This window comes from Cottoperca gobio, chromosome 20, assembly GCF_900634415.1.
Source record: "Cottoperca gobio chromosome 20, fCotGob3.1, whole genome shotgun sequence".
In the NCBI taxonomy this organism is placed as follows: domain Eukaryota; kingdom Metazoa; phylum Chordata; class Actinopteri; order Perciformes; family Bovichtidae; genus Cottoperca; species Cottoperca gobio.
In genome coordinates, this window is record NC_041374.1 from 15,942,683 (window position 1) to 15,964,721 (window position 22,039).

Consider the following 22,039-nt stretch of genomic DNA (forward strand, 5'->3'; position numbering starts at 1 on the left):
TAGCCTATGCTATATACTGAAATGTATCAAAATGATCCATTCATACGTGCTAGGTAGACTTGCTGAAATGATCAAATTCACGACAAGAACTCTCCATATAGGCTACGCCTACATATAAAACACGTCAAAACAAAACACACGAGTCAAAACACACGTGCATGGCGACTTAAAGGTGTCTACAACTTTGATCATAATACTCTTTAATGCTATCACAGAGCAGGGTAATTTGTTATTCCATAATGTTGAATGCACCCCTAAAGCCTGGTGTCATCCAGTAGGCTATAATAAATGGTGCTATAAAATATGTGATCAAATATAGCCTTTGTGAAATGCAATGTTTTCTGTGCACGTCATGTTATTTTATTTTGGCACGTTTTAATTTTTATTTTGAAGGCAAATTCCACTAAAATCCGGTTCTAGTCGGTGTGTTTCCGTTCAACTTGACGCAGTTGCGGGCTTTAACCCAGCAGACGCTGGTCTTTCGCTCTCACCCCACCCGTCTGTCAGTGCTGATAGACGGCTTCCAGATCCCCGCGGGCAGCCTGCCCCCTCCAGGTTCAACACCTCACAGTCCGGTGTTTTCCAACCTACGGTCCGCGGAGTTCCAGGGGATCCCCTGCTAAATCTGGTCCAGTCTAAATTTAATTTTCGCTTGAAACTCTAAAATAAATCATTGCAAGTATAAGAAATATTTGTAATATTTCAAAAAAGCTTGCAGGCTTTCCCCTCAGTGTCATTAGTTGTCATTATTTGATGGGATTTCCATTTTCCTTTTCCTAAATCAATTTAACATAATTAAAATGTATAGGATAAACATGTCAAGATGCTCCCCCATCTCCTCTTTCTGGCAATCACAGCAGGGAGTTTCACCATCCAAGCAGGATCATGAATGATTTAGTGCTTGGATGATCCAGGAACACAGCAAGTCTTCAATGGAGAATTCAGACTATGAAAGGACTGAATTTGGCCTCGGGCAATAAAACTCCAAGTTTACATTATTTCAGAATAATGTATGAACGTCTGCACTGTTATTTAATCACATCACTTCTCATTGTGTATTAGCATATTTGTGTAAAAGAACAACCTTTTTGTGTTAGGAGGGAAGTGACACACATTAGCATTCTTTATTTCACTTTCACTTTGTTTTTGTTTTAGGTTTAAGGACTGATAATGAGAATGTTTTGGGATATGAAAATAATCAAAATAAAAACAACACATTATTGACTTGTCGGGATATCATAGGGAATTGATTACATTTCAAGGCTTTATATTTATTCTTAAAAACATGCAACTCATTTCCACAAGATGGCGATCTTTAAAAAAAAAAAACAAGTGCCTACAGTAGAAACTCAAAATTGTGTTTAGCATGCTTTAATGGAAAAATATTTTTAGACTCATAATCTTATAAGGATGTGAAAAAAACAGCTGTCTGACTATTCAAATCCTCTCATGGGAGACGAATAAATGAACCACAATAAGGTTTTCAATTTAAATGGCTGTGGTGGCAGTGGTCTGCTCAGAGTGTTTGTAAGGTACATGTGTAGTGCTGTTCTCAACATTAGGTCTTCAATAATACTTCCAGTGGTACATTCCTTTTATGAAAGGGAATAGCACGATAAGCATTTGAAAATGTTAATTTCAGCAAAACATTTAATGGTGCCTTAAGTTTAATGGACAAAAACACTTGAATCAAATTTTCTTTAATTCTGAACAATATTAGGATGTCATTGCACGTGTTTAGTGTGAGTCAGGAGTGTTACAGGGTAAGTATCAGTCATCCACTTCCCTGCTTTAAATAGTCTGGATATATTAAAAACAAAACATAATTAATGTTTTAGAAAACAAAGTAAACTCTTGCCTGCAGCTATCAGGCATAACTTACATCTGCATCTACCCACTCCCAGTGCTCTTCCTGCCCTGAGCTGAAAGACATCTCTGGGAAGCTGAGGGGTTATTGGCTTTTAGAGATATTTCCAAGCATTTGCCGTTAATAAAAACAGTGATTGAAAGCCAGTTCATCATGCATACACTTGCTCTTTCAGTTCTTAAAACGGGTCAAAGTTCAATATTTTGGAATGAAAACTTCTCTGGGTCTGGAGCTTTGGCTTGTTGTTTGGGAGACTGTGCTCCATCCTCAGGAGCTGTAGAAGAAACCAGAAAAGAAAAAGGAATAGATTAAAAATATATATCTTTTTGGATGTTTTACATGGATTAGGAATACATAAGAATACAAATACATATTCAAGCTGCAAGCGATACCTCAAAATCTGGCACCCAAGAACTTCTTAGAAAAAGAAGAAGAAGACGAAGAAGAAGAAGACGAAGAATTACTACAATTTCATTAAGGTCTTTCGACCCTGATGTTGTCAGTGCTCGGACCCTAAATATTTCGTAAGTGTACAGTACTAGTCAAAAGTTTGTACTTATTCAGCTACTATCAAGCAGCCACTGAACACAATACAGACTCTGAAGACTCTACTCTCCTCTCACCTGCTGTTGCCTCCTCCCTTGATGTTCTGGATGAGGTTGGACCTGTTGACGATGGGGATCAGGGGAGAGGCTCCCGGCAGCTGGCCTGGTCTGATGGGCTTGGCTGGGTCGGACAAAGAGAGGTAACAAGGATCACACACAGAGAGCAGGTTGACACATCACATGTCATTCAGTTCATATTTCTTCATTTGAATTTAAAGGAAACAAAAAACATAGAGCTTGATAGTTTGGGAGCTTTAAAGGTGTTGGGAGGTGTATATTGAAATGTAGACAGAGCCAGGCTAGCCGTTTCCCCCTGCTTCTAGTCTTCATGCTAAGCTAAGCTAACTTTCCTCCTGACTCTAGCTCCATATTCAACACACAGACATGACAGTGGCGTCGATGTTTTGCTTGTTTGCTCAAAATGATCTTTCTGGCATTGACTCGTTGGAAATCATAGACTTGATTTATTTGTAATTTTTCAGAACATTGTCTTACATATTACCACATCATTATCCCACACATTTCGACGGACCTTTTGTCCTGTGCAAGATATAGTTCCTTATGTGTGTCCCCCTACCTATAGAGGCTCTCCTGCCCATGTTTTTGGGCTTGACAGTGTCCTTAATGCGCTCCATCTCCTGATCGTAGCGCTTTCGCTCGAGGGTTGCATTCTCTTTGGCCTCCCTCAGAGCCGCCTCCAGGGCTTTGACCCGCTCAGCGGTGGCCCGCAGGCGCTTCTCCAGTTTAGGCAGCTCACCGCGAAGGTCGGCGTTGTCCCGTAGCAGCTACAGAGGGGAAAACCGATAACACAAAGAGTGAGAAGACACAGAGAGCATTTAGAGTTTAGAGGGTTTAGACACGAAAATCACTGCTATGATTAGTTCAGGAAGGAAGCGCTGTGGTAATTGTGTGTTTGTACATATTTGTACCTGCTTGTGAGCTTTGGTGAGCTGGTCGAGGTTGTTCTCCAGGAAGCTGATCTTTTGTTTCTGCGTAGTGCTGCCTTCTGTGTCACCGGAGTCCACCTGAGCGTTCTAACGAAGCACAGCACACAGCCTTATCAATACACTGATTTCAATCCATGTTTCACCTCTGCATTCATTTATCCATTTATCTGCGTACAACTGATTTGTCCCTCATTCAGTTCCAAACTAGTGTCTAAAAAGAAGCCTGTAACCAAAACCTCTGAATCCAAAGCATCCCATTTGTGGCTTTATGAGCTGATAAGTATCAGATTTGGGATGGGTACAACCGGAAGGCACGCTTTGCCTTTTGTTTATCTCATCCAGCCTCAGCTTGAGGGCTGGATGTGAGCGCCATGCCAAGAGCCTGGGTCCCTAATTTACAGCTGCTACCTTTGAAGAATTAGATGGCCTACTTATTGCACACACTTTCTCTTGTGTTCCCTGGATTCATTAAAATTTTATCATGGTGCAAATGAAATGGAGTGCAGCCGGTGCATGATCGAACCATGGCTGTTTGTCTCATTCCAGGTAAATGTCGAGGTCGGCACAACAAGAGCTCATGTGATATTACACTAGATTAAACCACACACACAACCAGATCACAGGAGGATGATTAGAGTGATAACGTACCATGAGCAGCTTCTAGAGAGCAGGAGGATATGTACATACCGTCAGGGCTTTTACCTTTTTGATTCGAGTGGCCAAGTCTTGGACAAAAAGCCTCCTGAGGTTGTGGAGTGTCTGCAGCTCTCGGGCCTGTGTGACGCCAAGGAAACAAGTTCAGAGAAAAAAACGTTTTTGGTGACATGACAGGGTTAGTTCACCCAGATTTTGTCTGGGTGTTGAGATATCCTCCCCTGAGATTTCTGCTTCCACCCCGACAAAAGTGTTGTGAATAGAATATCATGTTTTGAGAGTAATCAGTTACCCATATCTTGGTATAGAAAATGTGATCCATTCACATGTACAGTAGGTGGTACTGCTGCTTCACAGTGAGGCTTTTTTTGGATTTTCCCATGAAATGCCACGACTCCAGGAAATGTAAATGGAGAATTCAACTTTACTGCAACACTTTGTAGATCATCTGAATGCATGTCACCTTGTCATGTGAGTTTTGTGATTATTCTACAATGACTAATCATGGCTGCTGCGCTGATATTGGTTACTAATAATCTTTTTTAGAAATTCCCAATTCATTTGTTAATATAAATTAAACTCTATAAAATTGGTCTGATTGCATAATCTCTAGACAGTAAGTGTTCTTAGGAGATTAAACATGAACATACTTTACCATAGCAACATGTATCTTTCCAAACATTCAGTAGTTATTCTTTTAAAGGTGTTATGAAAGCTGTTTTAACACCATCCACAATTCATTAGAATGAATTGTGCATTGCATTGTGGGTGAACTTTGTACATCAACAGCACTATAAAAACAATCTGTGTTTTTCACTCATTTTAATATATTCTATAATGTCAGTTTTCCAGTTAATTGGATGCTGTTTCTTGATCGAGATGTTGCAGTTGTATTTTTTTAATCATCACTTTGGCAATTCTTAAATTGAAAAATGAAAATGAAATGAAATTCCATTCACCTCCATTTTATTTAAAATCAAAACTTTCTTCTTCTTTTTTTATTCTGGTGAATTCCCCCTTTAATTAAATATAGATTTAAATGAGCATGCCAATAACTGACCACAGTCTCCTCCAGTCCCTTCAGGTCCTGTCCGGCCTGCTCCCGCCTGTCCTGCATCACCCTGCATAATGTAAAATGCATGTTACTTAATGCATGTAGTATAATGGGAAACAATGGCCACTAACTATACATAGAGGTATTACGTGAGCTCCTGCAGCTGGCGGCTCTTCTCCTGGTCGGCAGCCTTGAGCTTCTCATGCTCCACCTTCAGCCTCTCCTGCTCCAACATAATCTTCTGGTTCAGACTACACACATGTGGGTAACAGTATCAGTACGTAGCTCTTAGTCACATTTAGAGAGAGAAGTGTTTGTTGGTGGAGTTGTGCCTTACTCCTGTAGCTCTGTCATGAGTTTGTCCTTGTTGTCCAGCTCGTCTCTCAAGCTACTGATCTGTTTCTGATGGTTCTCTCTGTGAGACTGGATCTGCTTCTCCACGGCTTCCTGAAGACACACAAGCATACAGCTATAGCTGTGCGTTCTAGTTGGAGACCACACTTCTAAGGGACCGGTTAGTGACACAGTACCTTCACTTCATTGGCAGACTGGATCTCGTTCTCCTTCTCCATGGTGTTGACTTTCTCTGGAAGGAAACAAGCTGATAAGGTATCACTATCATTCTGTGAATACTGCTACAGCTGCTGTAACATATAATATCCCCAACCAGGTCAAGCAATGGAAAAAGCTGATCATTTTTATTTTATTTGAAGCTCTAAGAGTAGTCAATTTACAGTGAAAGGACACTTCTGATTAAAGGTTCAAATGTTTTGCTGATACCAGAGTGAAGAAGTTAATGTCCACAATTGCAATTGTGTTTAAATAAGTCTGTGTTGAATCATTATTACCAATATATATATAATATACACCATTTAAAAATATATAAAATTAATAACTTTATATATATCTTATATTAGTTACTCATAATAAAATAACTTTGAATTCCATAGAAATAAAAATAAAAATAAAATGTTACAAAGCCAAAATATGAATTATAAAAACTCCGCCATAAACATGCCAATTATTCTGCAGACAGACAGACAGACAGACCGACAGACAGACAGACAGACACTTTATTCATCCCGAGGGTAATGTAATGCACTCTACAGCAGACCATTAAAGGGTTAATGACAGAGCAATGAGTGATGCTCACCTTGGGCTTTGATCCGGACTATTTCCTCATTGAGAGAGTCCACGTTTTCCTCCAGCTGTCTTTTCTTGTGCTCCACATTCTGGAGGTTGTCTGTCAGGGACTTGATTTTAGCTTCATGCTGGACACGAACAGGAAAATTAAAGAGACATGAAAAGGATTATGAACTGGTTAAAACTCACACCGCAGCAGTTTTTAAACCCATAACAAAGACATGCAAAAAAAACATCAACTTGTTAAACTCCTGTTTGATTGATAACCACATGATCTGACATTTTAATTACCAGCTACATTTGTCACTATGGTGACAGTATCCGTGATGACAGAGGCAGCAGTGGTAAGCAGCGGTTACCTGGGAGACACGGAGCTGAAAGGCAATCAGCTCCATCTCTGTGTCGTCCATCTTCTGGGTGCTCTTGGCCTTGGAGCTCTCCAGCAGTTTGCTGCGCTTCACCATCGTCTTCACCTCTGACTTCATCTTACTGATGCAGAGGCGGGCCCTCGTGAACTCTTCATCAATGAGTCCACTGCTCTCTTGATGCTGAGAGGTCAGAAAATATAGTAATTAGGCCTTTTTGTCATTTTGTCTGTAAGTAAGTATAAGTAACGGTAAGTAACATTTACAACAATGTCACAATGTATTGTTTTGCATATTTCCATCAATGATTAACCAAAAACCACGGATTAACCTTTATAGCTAAATATACAGAGAGCCCCATCTACAGAAAAAACAACAACAAGACATCTTCATAGTTTGTTTTGTCTGACGAACAACCCATATTCAACCAGGTAACACCCGTTAAGATCAACATTCTTGACCTGTTAAAATACATTTTCTGTTGATGAGGAAAATAAATCGACTAAATGATGGATGTTGGCCTCCGCCAGGGCTGCGCTTTATCACCAATCCTGTTCGTGATTTTCATGGATAGGATATCGAGGCGTAGTCGTGGAGGAGAGGGGTTGCAGTTTGGTGGCCTGAGGATCTCATCGCTGCTCTTTGCAGATGATGTGGTCCTTATGGCATCATCGGTCTGTGACCTTCAACAGTCACTGGATCGGTTCGCAGCCGAGTGTGCAGCGGTTGGGATGAGGATCAGCACCTCTAAATCTGAGGCCATGGCTCTCAGCAGGAAACCGGTGGATTGCCTACTCCGGGTAGGGAATGAGCCATTACCCCAACTGAAGGAGTTCAAGTACCTCGGGGTCTTGTTCGCGAGTGAGGGGACGATGGAGCAAGTCATTGGCCGGAGAATCGGAGCAGCGGGGGCGGTATTACAGTCACTTTACCGCACCGTTGTGACGAAAAGAGAGCTGAGCCAGAAGGCAAAGCTCTCAATATACCGGTCGATCTTCGTTCCTACCCTCACCTATGGTCATGAAGGCTGGGTCATGACCGAAAGAACGAGATCACGGGTACAAGCGGCCTAAATGGGTTTTCTCAGACGGGTGGCTGGCGTCTCCCTTAGAGATAGGGTGAGAAGCTCAGCCATCCGTGAGAGACTCGGAGTAGAGCCGCTGCTCCTTTGCGTTGAAAGGAGCCAGTTGAGGTGGTTCGGGCATCTAGTAAGGATGCCACCTGGGCGCCTGCCTAGGGCGGTGTTCCAGGTACGTCCAGCTGGGAGGAGACCCCGGGGAAGACCCAGGACTCGGTGGAGAGATTATATCTCCTCACTGGCCTGGGAACGCCTCAGGATCCCCCAGTCGGAGCTGGAGGATGTGGCTCGGAGAAGGGAAGATTGGGGTTCCTTACTGGAGCTGCTGCCCCCGCGACCCGATCCCGGATAAGCGGTAGACGATGGATGGATGGATGGATAAATGATGGATTAATTAATTAATTAACTTTTAGCGCTACTGGCGACACAGTTTAGCTGTGAGGTGAACTCTGAGATGTTCAGTACACAAAGTTGAAATACAAAAGAAATAAGAGACATTAAAGGGTTACCATTCTAATGTGTGAGTGTAGCTCTAGCTTTGGGGAAGGTTCATACCACTTCAGTGCTGTAAGGCGATTGCCATTTACAAACTAGCGGTATTGTACGCTTCCACAAGAGACACTTGACCTAACACTTCTGGATGGTGAGGCAGAGCTTAATAAAGATTATAACTCTCTTGAAAACCCTACAGCGGGGAATACACTAGAACCCTATACAAAATTAAACATTTGTCAAACTGTTGTTAAACACAGCACTGCAAACAAGTACTTCCAGCAAATGGGTTTACTATTGGATAAAAGGAGACATGATCATACTCCTCCATAAAACTAGAAATTCCATCGATTAGTCGATCGACAGAAAGTTTGCGGACAACCATTTAGATAACCAACTGTGTGTCAATTCTCAAGCAAAAATGCTGAATCAAGCTTTCCTAATGAGATCCATTAATTTGCTGCGTTTCTCTGTTTCAAATCTTTGGGCTTTAGACTGTTGGTAGGACAAAACAAGTCATCTGAATATGTAACCTTGGGCTGTGGGGAATTGTGATTTGCATGTTTCACAATTTACTGACATCTTATAGACTTAACAATTACAAACATCCTAAATAATTAATCATGGAGCTGAAATGAATTATTGATTAGTCTAACATCAGAATATCTATTGGCAACTACTTTTTCATTTCTGGCAAAATGTTCTGCTTTTTTTTTTTGTTATTTGGGATTTAAACTAGTGAGTATTTTTGGTTCAGACAAAAACAATGTAAAGAATGCACCCTTTGGAAAATTGTTAAGGGCCATTTTCCAGAGTTTCTAGAATATTTCTGAATTTGAAACCGTGCGTCATTACCACGGCTGGTAACCTTAATGTCGTTGCTTCCCAGGGCGAGGCCGATCTCCGTCAGGTCTTTGAGTAATGATGACATCATCTCAGTGACCCTCTTCTTCTGGTGGTTGGTCATCTCTTTCAGCTTCTGGAGTTCAGAGTCAATGGAGGCCATGGAGCTCTGGTGGTGGATAACATAAATAAATACACACCCAATATGGTGATCATGTGTAATCAGTGCTCTAACTTCCAATGGATTAAGATCACGTTTTAAAAAGTACCGATTTCTCATTCAGCTCCTCACTGAGAGCTTCAAACTCTTGCGCTTTGTCCTCGACTTCCTGACTTTTATGGTCGTAGTTGAGAGCCAGCTCCTCCAGGGCCTGCAGCACCTCCTTCACCTCCTCTTTGGAGGCTTCATTCTCCGCCAGCAGCCGGTTAAGTTCAGTCTGCAGGGTGTCGTGATCCTGACGGGAGGAGGCTAAGAGCTATGGATGAGGATAGGGAGTGAAGATAAGATGGAAGGGCGTGAAACGGGAGTATGGTTCATAAGAGGATCTACTAAATATGTCTGTACAGCTATAAAAAAAAGAAAAGAAAAGAACTCATGTTTTCAATCTGTAAGGCTCCACTGCTGCTTTCTAAAGGTGAGTTACAGTCTGACCTCTCCTGCAGGGATACTAATGGTCTGCTATCAGGTTTGTGCTAGGGACGTCTGGAGGGATGTTGGGAAGGGAGGGGAGGTGAGGGGAGGGGAGAGGAAGGGGGGGGGAGTTGTGTCACCTCCTCCTGGTCCAACATCTGTTCTTTCAGAGACTCCATCAGCTGAGACTGCTGGTTGATCTCATCGTCCTGGAGGAGGGTAACGATGGTGGAGGAGAGAGGGAAAAATGTATAAAATACATCATCATTGATTTACACTACAACCACAGGCAATACTGAACAGCAGCCAATCACGCCATCTGCTGACCAATACTACACGTAAGAAGGACCAAAGTTAGTTATTTGCAAATATAGCAACATTTTAATATCAAAATAGAAATATTATGTATCATATTACATATTTTCTTTATGGTTTATTATTATTCACATTATTATTACATCAGTCATAAATGTGAGATGATCTAGTGAGGTGAAAGTAATATTCACCAAACATTGTTTTACTGAAAGCAGCTGTAGCGTAAAGTTTTATGTGCACCACAATTTAAGAACATAAGGTGAGAGTGAAGAGGAATCCCACTTTATATTTAAGATTATATGAGGATTAAAGGGCAACAATTATAAAATATTTTAGTTGTGTGTTAAAAGGCATATTATCTTGGTGCTTGGGAAAGAAGACACACTTCATTGTTGGCAATGAAATGTTTTAACAAATGTTGTTTCACCATTAAAAATGTATGTATTTAGTACAGAGGCTGCACAAAGTCAGTGTTATGCAAGTCACGAATAAGTCTCAAGTCTTAGCTCTGAAGTCAAGTCCCAAGTCATGACCCTACTAATTATGGGCCTTCGCAGCACTTTTAAGAACGTAGTCTTAAGTCATTCCAAGTAAAAATGCTTAAGTCCAAGTGAAGCTATAAGTCCCTGATGTTAAAGACAAAGTGGAGACTGTTTTGTCTTTATAAAGTCAAGACTAAAGTCACCAGATTCATGACTCCAGTCTGACTTGAGTCCACACTTTGGATTTGGTCTCCTATAAATCCATGTGAGCTGGGCTCATTCATGACACAAAGAGCCCCCAATAACACAGTAAAATTATTTATATTGTTATTACTAAACAATATCAGCATATCTTGTCTGAAGAGCTGTGTAGTAAAGTGAGCCATTTACACCCAAACGTTGGTCGCATCACTTAGCTCTTTTATTGATCTCGCCGTGAGGTAGCATCCACACAAGCTACATTTTCCCAAGCATTTCTGCATCTTATGAGCGGAGCTTTCTGCTGCGGTCTGAAATAAAACTGCTCAGGATCAGTAAGTGACGCCACCGGCACACAAGGATGTGTACATGTAACTGACAGAAGCATTTCTATATGACGGTGACATCACAAACCAATCCTTGAGCTAACGCTTACGCCATCCCTCCCGCAGGGAATACAGACACGCGAGCTTGAGATTATGTGACGGAATGTTGGCAGAGGGTGAGGACGGAGAGTCGCCATGGCCGTACACATGCACTGTTTAATTATGTGAATATGCTACAGTGTCGTATACTTAATACATGTCAGGTTGATATAATATAGAAACATCATCTTATGCCAATATAGCATATGAAATTGAAATTTAGTTGAATTATTGCTATGGTTTATAAGTTTATATTATTATCAATTATATTATATTTATTATATATTTTTATATTAATAATATTGATTTGGAATGAAGTTGGTTCAGCTCACTACTACTTCCAAGTAGCTGCCCAACACTTAACATCCCACTGAGAACCATTTATTTTGCAATACATTTTTATCTGCATGTACTGGTATCTACCATATAGCACATCATCATATCACTTGAGCAGTCAGTAAATAAACAGTGAATGGCTGTATGTCATGTGCAGTACAATAACACATTACTACCACAATATATTCATGTTCATACTTAGTTTTAAATTATTATATGTCATATTTTAGTGATTTCTGTTATTATATGTCATATTGATGTGACTCATTTGAAAATGGCATAAATCTGATGTGTTGTCACATCTAATATTTCAGCAGTTCTGTTATATTAGTGTTAATATATTATTGTACTTGACATTGATGTATTGTCCGATCCAGAAAGACTCAATCTCACTTTGATTAGTTGTTACCGCCTGAGATCGATAACATGAAAATGAAACCACATTACAGGCATGAGCACACTGCAAACATGCCTGGTGTGTGTGTGTACACCACAAGCATGTGCAAAAACATAACATTCTTGTTTAGCGGTTGTATGAAATCTTCCTCCAATATTTTTCTCACCTTGTCATCCATCTCTTTGTAAAGCTTGGTCATTTCTGTCCCATACTTCACTTTCTCTGCATCTGAGAGTTTGACCCCCGGGAGGGTGCTGAGGGCAGGAGTGGGTGCTGTCTTATCGTTGTTGAGCGTGCTGTCCAGCGCCAAAACCTCTGCGTTGGCCTTTTCTTTATCGAACTGATCCTCCACTGGCACACTCTCTCCTGTAGGGGGGCAGCAGAGAGGGACATCAGCTTCGGTGTCTGCCGTTGTGATGTGTCCCCTCCCTCCACTGTTGCTCTCTAAATCAATCTCTCGTTTTAAGAGGGAGTCCCGTGACAACTCTAGATTTCTCATGTGTTTGGATTAGTGTAAAGCAGACATGATCATGCACATTCTGAAGAGGACCACACCAGTCATTGCTCATAAGGGAAAACAAAGGACTCTTTCTTTAGGCGTGTCTTTTTTAAGCCTAAAAATAGGACCAATGTGTGATTCAGCTCAAAAAAACAAAAGACAAAGATACTTTGGAGTAGTGGTGGGCGAACTGATCTAAAATATCGATGTATCGGTACCAACGTTGGTATCGGTATTGCTCAATACTTGCGTGATGAGATCGATACTTACTTCGCTCATGCTCACTCTGCCCCCACCCCCCTCCTCCCCTGCTATACTGTGAGTGTTGCCTGCGTGCAGTCACGTCACTCAACAGCGCACTGCCGTTTGGTGTTAAGAAGCAGGACAAATTATCCTCAATTATCCTTAAAATATATCTCAGTGAGTATATCAGGATGAATACTTTTTGTGCTATGGCTAAATCACATAAAACTGATTTGTTTTTCACACACATTACCAGATAGGTATATGGTCCCTTTAAGCTCATCTGTCTCTGTTTGAATGTCATAATGAGCATATACAAATGTGAGATGGTATTTGACAGTGTAGTCCTTACCACCCCTCCAGCGGTTGAGCTCGTTCTCCAGCCAGGTGACGGTGGTTTTCAGCGTCTTGTTCTTCTCCTTCTCTTTCTCCCACTTTTTCTTCCACTGCTCTGCAGTCAGCTCCACATTCAGAGTCACTGTGTTCTTGATGGTCTTCGCCCTGGGGAGACAGGAAGGTAATATCACCAGCCCAGCCACGCAACACAGACTGGTTTCACTGCAGAACACACTGACATGCTGCAGTTTCACAGCTGTTGTTCTCCCTAAAGATAGTTGCCAGTTATCATTACCAGGCTCATTTAGATCACTGAGAGATGTCACAGATGACATGCCCAGGCTGAGGCTCTCTCAAATGTAAATCATTTCCTATTAAAAATGTACTCTTACTGCAGACAAGTGTTTTCTCTGCTATAAGTGAAGTTACCAGCAAGCTTTTCCAGTAGGACGTTAAAGGACTGTTTGACATTTGGTCTTTCTTAAGTGTTTTAATGAGAAGATCGACACCACTCTCATGTCGGGATGCTAAATACAAAGCTACAGCCAGCAGGTGGTTAGCAGATTTCCTGGCTAGTCTTTAAAAAGCACAGTGGTCCATCCCGAGGGCGCTGTCACCAGTCCCTCGTACTCAATGGTGCAAAAAACGAGAACATGATCCCTCACTGGCCTCCCACACCAACAGGCCAATAGTGGAAACCTCTGCACCCTCTTTGCCTGACCATTTCAGGAAGGTTGTGGAAAATGTTTAATTTTACTTTCAAAATCTTGCAGAACTTCTACAATTCTCATCTCATATCCTCAACTCAATTTTTAATTGTCACCATTGCAATGGAAATGTAATGCCTGACATGCATTATAGATTGCATTTGTACTCTTACAGAGTGTGTGGAATAATCTTTATGGGTCTAAAAGACAAATGAGCTGTTTGGATACAACAGAGTCTTTATTAGTTTTGCCAAAAAAATGGCGATGCACCGATCCGATGTGCTGGATAAGCCTCATGTTACTTACATTAAAATGATTTCCATGCAGTGTGGTTCACAGATTGTATCAGTACCTGGTACGTGTATGTGTTAGTGTGTACCTCTGTCCGAACATCAGAGTGGACCTGGTCTCAGCGTCATTGAAAGCGGAGGGTGAGCAGCAGATGACCATGGTGGTCCGACAGTTCCCTCCCAGGGAGTCCTGCAGGATCCTGGTCATCTTGCTGTCTCTGTACGGTACATAGCTCTGACAGAGGACACTAATTAGAATCAGCAGGACACATGGAGTTCCTACTGAGATCATTTATTAACCATAAATATTAGATTACACATTATTATCACTCATTGTTTTAAATATATACAATATAACCTCAGTTGATGGCCTACTGGAACATTTCAAAATGATTTGAAACACTGTTTACACTCAATGAATCCTTATCATTCATTTTGAATCACATTCTCCCTCTTAAACACGTTAAGTATCGTCAGTTATGATGGAAGCACAGCACCAATCGCTAAGAAAAAACCCAACGTTCCCCAGAGAGTGCCGACTGCCTCACCGAGCCCTCTGCCAGAGCTGAGATGACATTTCCCAGTGACGACAGGGACTTGTTGATCATCTTGGCTTCATCCAGCACTGTGCCCTCTGCTCCCGTTTTACCCACCTGTGAAACACACAAACACAGGAGAGTTCTCAGAATGACCAGACTGTAATTATTTGACAGGCTTACTCTGCACAATTAACATTAGAATTGATAACAATCTGGTCATCATTCTCCACACAGTGAAAAGGTACTGTAACAGGATGATGTGGAGATTGTATTGTTCATTGAATAACAATGAGATTATTAAAAGAAGGTTGACAAAGCATGTTAATGGATTTACTGGAGCTTAGTGCTGTCCTTGTCTTATTAACATCTCATACTGATGGACAGATTACTTTAGTGTCTCCTGCTCAAAGGAAGCAGCAGTGAGTCAATAAAGTGTCATTATATAAGTCCAGTCAATACAGGCAGCTGCGCCTTCAGGAGCAACGGAAATGACAGTTGAAGGCCTGTCCACACCGAGAAAGTCAAACAATCAAGTCAATACAATGACTTTAAAAACAAATTGGAAAGCTAGAAGTTGAAACTGGGAAGCAGAGATGGAGACAGAGAGAGGTGGAGGACGAGTGCAGGATGCAAACTTTTTCACTGCCGGCCAGATCAACGAGGTAGAGCTTGCCGGTGAGTTTTTGTCCTGTCTGAGAGTTCTCCTGCTTGATGTTGATGAGGAAGATGCTGTGACTCCTGGAACTGTGCTCGTTCATGTCTGACATACAGATGTGACGCACAGAAACAAACAAACAAACACACAAACACATTAATATTGTGCTAACCATGCGTTGTTGGTTTTATTTATTAATAAAACTAATTATAAAATATACTAATTGTTTATAATTAGTAATAATAATAATTAGTAGGCTGTTAGTATAAAACACATAAACACATGATTGTTAATTTTTGCACTTTTGCACAACTGATCAAGTGATTTCTGTGTATAACTGAGTCCTAAATTCTCATCGTCTTGACATCAATGTGATTTTCTAGAAATCAGTGTTTGTAGAAAGAAAATAAATGATCAAGAAATGTAAAAATATATATTTTTTAAATGCTTGAAACAAGTTGATTTGCAAGTGAAAAAAGTTGAAATATTCTTACTACACTTTAGGGATTGCTTTTTTAACTAAATCTAACATTTGGGACTGAATTACAGACACAACTCATGTCATTCTTTTGCAGTGTGAAAGGGGATAGCTACTATCACAGAGCATGCCTATTTTCAACTCCTTTTGTCAGTCTTATTATGTGTGTAGCTTAGACACACACACTGTTTAGGCTGATGAGTCTCGCTGCAGTCAGGAGACTCAGTGAGGTTGAACTCATGAGAGCAGCAGCCTTAAAGGCGCTCAGTGTATGAACTCACTTGTGACAGCCACATGTCTGTTGTTTTTGCCTTCGTCTATGGCGTCCATGACCTCGTCGGGACAGCTCACGAAACGCTCGGTACACCCCTGGAGACACATGCAATCACAAGGAAACGCTGTGTTCAACAGCCCCGCAGCAGGTCGGCTTTACAGAGAGACAATTATTAGCTGAGACTTACGTGACTTACTCTATCAGGCTGATGCTTTCAGAGGGAAAGTTATAAAGAGAGAGTAACCTTATTACATTGTTTTCTTAATTTATTTTAGATTCTGTCTACACTCAACCATCTAATTAAAAATAAACTTACACTTTAGAACAATATGAAAGATAAAAAGTCTCATTCCATTGAACAGAATGATACTTCTTCTTCTATGGCTTTAATTGCTAATGAATTAGAAATGGCTGGGAAAAACTTGTGACTGTATGACTTCATCAGAAACAATCCATGCTGCATCTGAAATAACATTTTTCAACTTAAAAATAAACGTTGAAAGGAGCCAGTTGAGGTGGTTCGGGCATCTAGTAAGGATGCCACCTGGGCGCCTCCCTAGGGAGGTGTTCCAGGCACGTCCAGCTGGGAGGAGACCCCGGGGAAGACCCAGGACTCGGTGGAGAGATTATATCTCCTCACTGGCCTGGGAACGCCTCAGGATCCCCCAGTCGGAGCTGGAGGATGTGGCCCGGAGAAGGGAAGATTGGGGTTCCTTACTGGAGCTGCTGCCCCCGCGACCCGATCCCGGATAAGCGGTAGACGATGGATGGATGGATGGAACTTAAAAATAAATCCCCATGTGTCTCACCTTGACATAGGGCACTCTGTTTTTATCTTCGTGTACAGAGAGGTTGATTTTTGTTACTGTGGAGGAGAAGGAAAGAAGACATCAGGTCTGAATGCATCACGTTGTCTGAATGATGATGATGATGATGATGATGATGATGATGATGATGATGATGATGATGATGATGATGATGAAGATGATAAGAGGCCACAAGAGACTTAAAAACATACCATCCATCAAGTCCTTGATTTTGTCCAAATAGATCTCAAAATATGAAACCTGCAAAGCAAAAGCTTCCAGTGAGACTTAATCAATGTTATGACGTGTACTTCCTGATGTTTCAAACCTGACCAAGATGTTAACATACTTTGATGTGAAACTCCAGATTCTCATCCATGGAATAAATGTAGTTGAAGATGTCGTCAACAATTCTGGGAATTATTCCCATCATGTCTGTGTCATGGAGTTTCCCCTTTAGGAGACAATGATATTAAAATAGTGTAAACTTTTAGGATTTTCAGTCACTATTTTAAGTAGTTTTGTTCAGTGGTAAAAACTGTTAAAATAAATATTACCTCCATTGTGTGTGTTTTACCAGATGCTGTCTGCCCATAGGCAAATATTGTCCCATTGTAGCCCCCAAGAACATCTGTACACATCAAGACAAAGAAATAACACATTGATGTTGCTTGTATTACCAGGGTTTTAGTGTGTCAGCCACTGAGACTGCGTCTGTATTCTACTGTACATCTTACCTTCGACAATCTTCTGAGCCACAGCATTGTAGAATTCCACCTGAGTTGTAGTGGACTGGAACACACGGTCAAAGTTGTACGGTTTACCCTGTGAAGACGAGGGGGCAGTGATGAGTAACACATGTCGTAATGAATTTCCATATTGCCTCGCAGCAACAGGCATACATAACTCAACAAAACTCTTGATATATTCAATAAGCTGTTAGGGGGAAATATTTGGAGGAGTGTTTGTCAGTATACGTTCATACAGGGAACAATAAGACTTCCCATATGGACCGCTGACCTTCAAAATAAAAGACGTGGGGGGATGATAGTGTTATGGTAATATACTTTCATTTGTGATACAGAATATACCCACAAAATGAAAGCAGGAGGCAAAAATGAAAGACTTATGAGAATACTATAAGAGCATATTTTGTATATGTGTACACTGTGCAAGACCCATTTGATTGCCAGAGGATGTTCTTTGAGTTATAACTTGTGCTTTATCAATGAATGACGATGTATAACATGGCTAGCATCCTGTGATTCACTTATTTAACACCATGACACTTTGGAGAAAGGAAAAGACACTTTCATCTTCTTACAGAAGAAAGGTTGAATTCATATGCAATAAAAGACACTCAAAGAGATACACTCTGGTATACAAGTGGCGTATTGTAGCTAATGTAATCCTAGTAAAGTAAGTACAGCATATTGGATATAATATCTATTACTTTAAAACTATTTATACATAATCATAATTCCCCGTATTTATTCTGAACGTCAGATTCCAGAGGTCTTCCTGCAAAATATGAAATGCAAACAACGAAGGGTTTATCAACCGTGAGCTAAAATTCATCAAAATGATAAGCAATCTGTGTGAATGAGTTTCCATACCAATAATTTTTTCTACCATTTGACACAGGGAGATACTCAACTAACAATCTTCATTAACATAAATGCCTCTGCAACCCATCCCATTTACATTGCTTATGTCTGATGATCATGCTGTAGCATTGCATCTTTCATTAGGTGACACAAGTCGATACAGAAGGCAGCATGAGTCAAATATTCATAATAATTGGTATATGATGGTAATAAATAGATTATAGGCTGACAGTTGTGGTTAATAATGTCATGTTAGAGTCACAGAGAGAGAACAGTAGCCAATTCCTTTTGTGTGGCACATGAACAGACAAAACTATATCATAAACCTATGTTATTTTAAGAATTCTAGTTAATAAAAAAAAGAAAGAAACTCTTGAATGTGAAATTTCTTTCTCGCCCTTGGAAAAAGTCATGTGATGACAACTGAGCTATCTCCATATCATCTGAGCAAAATCAATTTGCTGAGCTCTGGATATAGCTCGTAAGTAAATTAGTAAATTAGTAAATTACTGGCTAATCAGCAAAAAACATAAAGTTTGCCCGTTGGCAGTGAGAAATGCAAAGCTGTCAAAAAATGTGGATGATATTCTGAATCTTTTGGTACATTGTGTTACTTTAACTGAATAGTGAAGAAACATGTATCTGCGACCTGGCCTGGCTGCCTTTGATATAATCTGCACAGAACGGAGCAGGGACACAGTAGACCCACTTAAACACTTTTCCACATGACTGGTTATCAGTTGTACTATGACTGCTAGTCAATACCTCTGAACAAAACAAAGCATCCATTCATTTAATTTTAAATGTTAATGAACAGGGGTTATAGTTTGCCAAGGACATTTATTTTGTCTTACTAATATGTATAGAGCTATAATGATCACCAGGAAAAGGGAGATGCAACACCTGCCACTCAAATTAAACTTCAGTGACAAATGAAAGGAAAAACCAACATTAAATATGTCAGTTAGGTGTTGTTCCATCTCAAGCCTCCAGAACATATAGTGTCACACATTATGTGTGTGGAACTGTAGTGAAGGGATGGACCTCAGAAGATTCGGCTTTCATCAACTTGTTTCGTCAGCTTCACCTATGTGTATTGTTAACATAGCACGTTAACATGTTAGCATGCTAGCATTAGCTTACTGCTTAGCTGATGACTGCAGGTGAAGCTCATGAAGTAGCAAACTGGTGAAACGGAGTAAAGTTTAGTTAAAACGGACAATTTTCAGCTTGACTGAATATATTTCAACACTAGTTAAAGTTGGGAAAAAGTCTGACAAAGCAAAGCTGATGTTGGCAAATGAAGAATTGATATGTCTTGAAATTGCAGCTGTTAACTTCCCGGAGAAGTTGCCTTTATCAACCCCCTGGAATAAATATTAGCTAGGCCTCCACTTCATTGAAGGTCCACACCTTCTAAAACAAAGTTAATTTATTTCGTACAAACGAAATAATCGTTTAATTTGCATACAATGTTTTTTCTTAACAGCTAAAGTGATTCCTAGTGATTTAGAAAATGTGTCGAACCTTATTTATTTAGGGTAGGCCTATTGTTGATAAGCAAAGTCACATTAAATTGTTAAAATGTTGTATTAAGTTTGGTCCATGTTTCCAACCTGGGTTTATACCACTTAACTTCAATTTTTAAAGTTGTGTTAAGTATTTATGACACTAAAATACACATTTTAAAACCAGAACTAAGTACAGTATCGATCGGCATTATAATTAATACAGTTAAGGACACTTAAGCATATTTTTATTTGCAATGTAAGGTGGAAGAAGTGGAGCGCTGAGTTCAGTTTATGTTCCTATCACATTGCTGTGAATAGAGAAACATACTCACCCCCATCTGCACACAGTCATCCCCTAGAAACTTCGGGATGTACTTGTCTCCCCGAGCCACCTCCGAGCTGTTCAGCGGCCTGAAACGGCACACCACCTTGATGGTGGTCTCCGCTGCGGGGTTCGCCATCTCCGCCGCTGTGGATGGACGGAGCGCTCCGTCCTGCCTGTTACAGTCTCAGAAAGTAGACAGCAGCAGGGAGCCAGAGGGGAGGCCGCGCCCCTCACAGAGATGCTACTCGGATCCTTTTCCAGCTGACTATGAAACTGCGTTGGAGTAAATCTCAAATGTATTTACAGCCAAAAGATTACCATTAACTTCCATGTGCACCTGAACATGGCAGTTACAGCGCATCAGAACGTCCGCTGCGTAAAGTAAAACTGAATCAAACGCAGACGTAAGTGTGCGCTGCTTACATAGCTTGAAGCATATCTTATTGCGAAGGACAAATACAATAAAATAAAATAATAATGATAATAAGAAGAAGATCTATGGAATGAAATGTGGCATGAATAAACTTCAATAACCTAATACAACATTATGATAAATTATGTTTTACTAGCCTACATGCAAAATGAGTTGTTGTTACCTTAGATGTTGAGTCTTGGGCAAACATTAAGGATAAACAAGTCTTGAAATACCTTTATCCTTAGTTAATAGAACTCTACCAAACATGATGTACTGACCTATTAACAGGGACTATTTTGGAGGTATTGGGATAAATCATTGCAATACTATTTATGTCTTTCTATAACAACTATAAAAATGGGACTGTATCAAACACTTTATCAAAATAGAAAATACAATAACCACCTTTGATTCAACATAATTTCAGAGTATTAATCTATTTAATTGTTACTTATATGTCGATTAGCCATGAAGCTTGTTTGTGTTTCATTTATAATCTCTTTACGTTTTTTTTTTGAACACCAATAATTTATAATCCACATTTAGAAGTGTAATCGGTCTCCAGTATTCCATTGACAGAGAATCTTTATTTGGTTTAGGTATCAAACTAAAGAATCCCTGTTTCATTGTTGTTGTCATCTCCTTCTTATCAATACATTCTCTTTGCATACCAAGCAGGTGAAGCAGTCTACCCCCTGTAAGTGCACAGAGTGGGATGTGCCATTGCAGACAGGAACTGCTTTCAGGAATGGCACAACTAACTTTATAGATAAAAAAAAGAAATGTAAATAGTTTTCGATCTGTGTTGGTTACAATGTGTATTTGTTCCCCCTCAAAAGCCAAAAGTCTTGTTCAATATTGTACTATGTGTGATTTGAATAAATATCTGTGATTCAATTTCCGCTTTTGTTTTTCTTTTATATTTACGCTCATACTTATACCGTATAGCATAGTTTGTCCTGAAAATATATATGATTGTGCATTACAGTGTTTGAGGTTATGCATGTATTATGAAGCAAAAATAGAAAAAATGGCAAATTTGATGAAATATACCTGATACTGTGCAACACTGCTTCATGAAAAAGATGTTACCACATGGAAATGCAACAGTAAACTCACTTTATCTCTTTAGTTGATTCATCCATGTCATTAAACATGTACACTTTTAAATATTTATAAACGGGAGGGTGTGTGACTTTCCGGTGCCTCAGGGCAACACTATGTAGTAGATCAGGGGTATTCAACTAAAATTCAAAGTGGTCCAGTTAGAGACAATTTCCACGAACAAAGGTCCGGAGCATCATAATGTCTAATGTGCGTTATGAATTAGTGTGATATATATTGAAGTAGCCTAGTAGCTGTATCAACGTCTGCACGTCATCAACAACTGACTGTCAAATCTAATAAAGAAAGTACAATTTAAAAACATTTAGACAATATTTATTGTCACTTAACATTGAACTATACAGATATATATAATACTGTAGATATGTATAGTGTTCTTCTCGGGCTGCATTTAAAA

General features: G+C 40.1%; 1 protein-coding gene across 1 annotated transcript; it reads right to left on the bottom strand.

The window, feature by feature from the left end:
- Positions 1-1,725: 1,725 nt before the first annotated feature.
- Positions 1,726-20,238, bottom strand: LOC115025292 (kinesin-1 heavy chain-like). The gene is made up of 26 exons (XM_029457391.1): positions 20,110-20,238; positions 17,397-17,484; positions 17,217-17,290; positions 17,009-17,113; positions 16,872-16,920; positions 16,663-16,718; positions 15,861-15,948; positions 15,082-15,206; positions 14,456-14,560; positions 13,997-14,142; positions 12,927-13,075; positions 11,999-12,198; positions 9,820-9,888; positions 9,318-9,524; positions 9,074-9,217; positions 6,630-6,818; positions 6,281-6,398; positions 5,658-5,713; positions 5,465-5,574; positions 5,277-5,378; positions 5,134-5,194; positions 4,122-4,193; positions 3,402-3,506; positions 3,050-3,257; positions 2,491-2,593; positions 1,726-2,141 (listed from the first exon to the last, which is right to left on the bottom strand). Exons 1-26 carry the CDS (start codon positions 20,236-20,238, stop codon positions 2,135-2,137), a joined length of 2,865 nt encoding a protein of 954 aa, XP_029313251.1. The 3' UTR covers positions 1,726-2,134.
- Positions 20,239-22,039: the final 1,801 nt, after the last annotated feature.

Coding starts and splice junctions, on each gene's coding strand:
- LOC115025292 (XM_029457391.1), bottom strand. CDS start 20,238: ATGGCGAACCCCGCAGCGGAGACCACCATCAAGGTGGTGTGCCGTTTC. Junction 16,719..16,871: donor AATCAAGGACTTGATGGATG/GTATGTTTTTAA, acceptor TCTCCTCCACAG/TAACAAAAATCAACCTCTCT. Junction 5,379..5,464: donor CTCATGACAGAGCTACAGGA/GTAAGGCACAAC, acceptor ACATGTGTGTAG/TCTGAACCAGAAGATTATGT.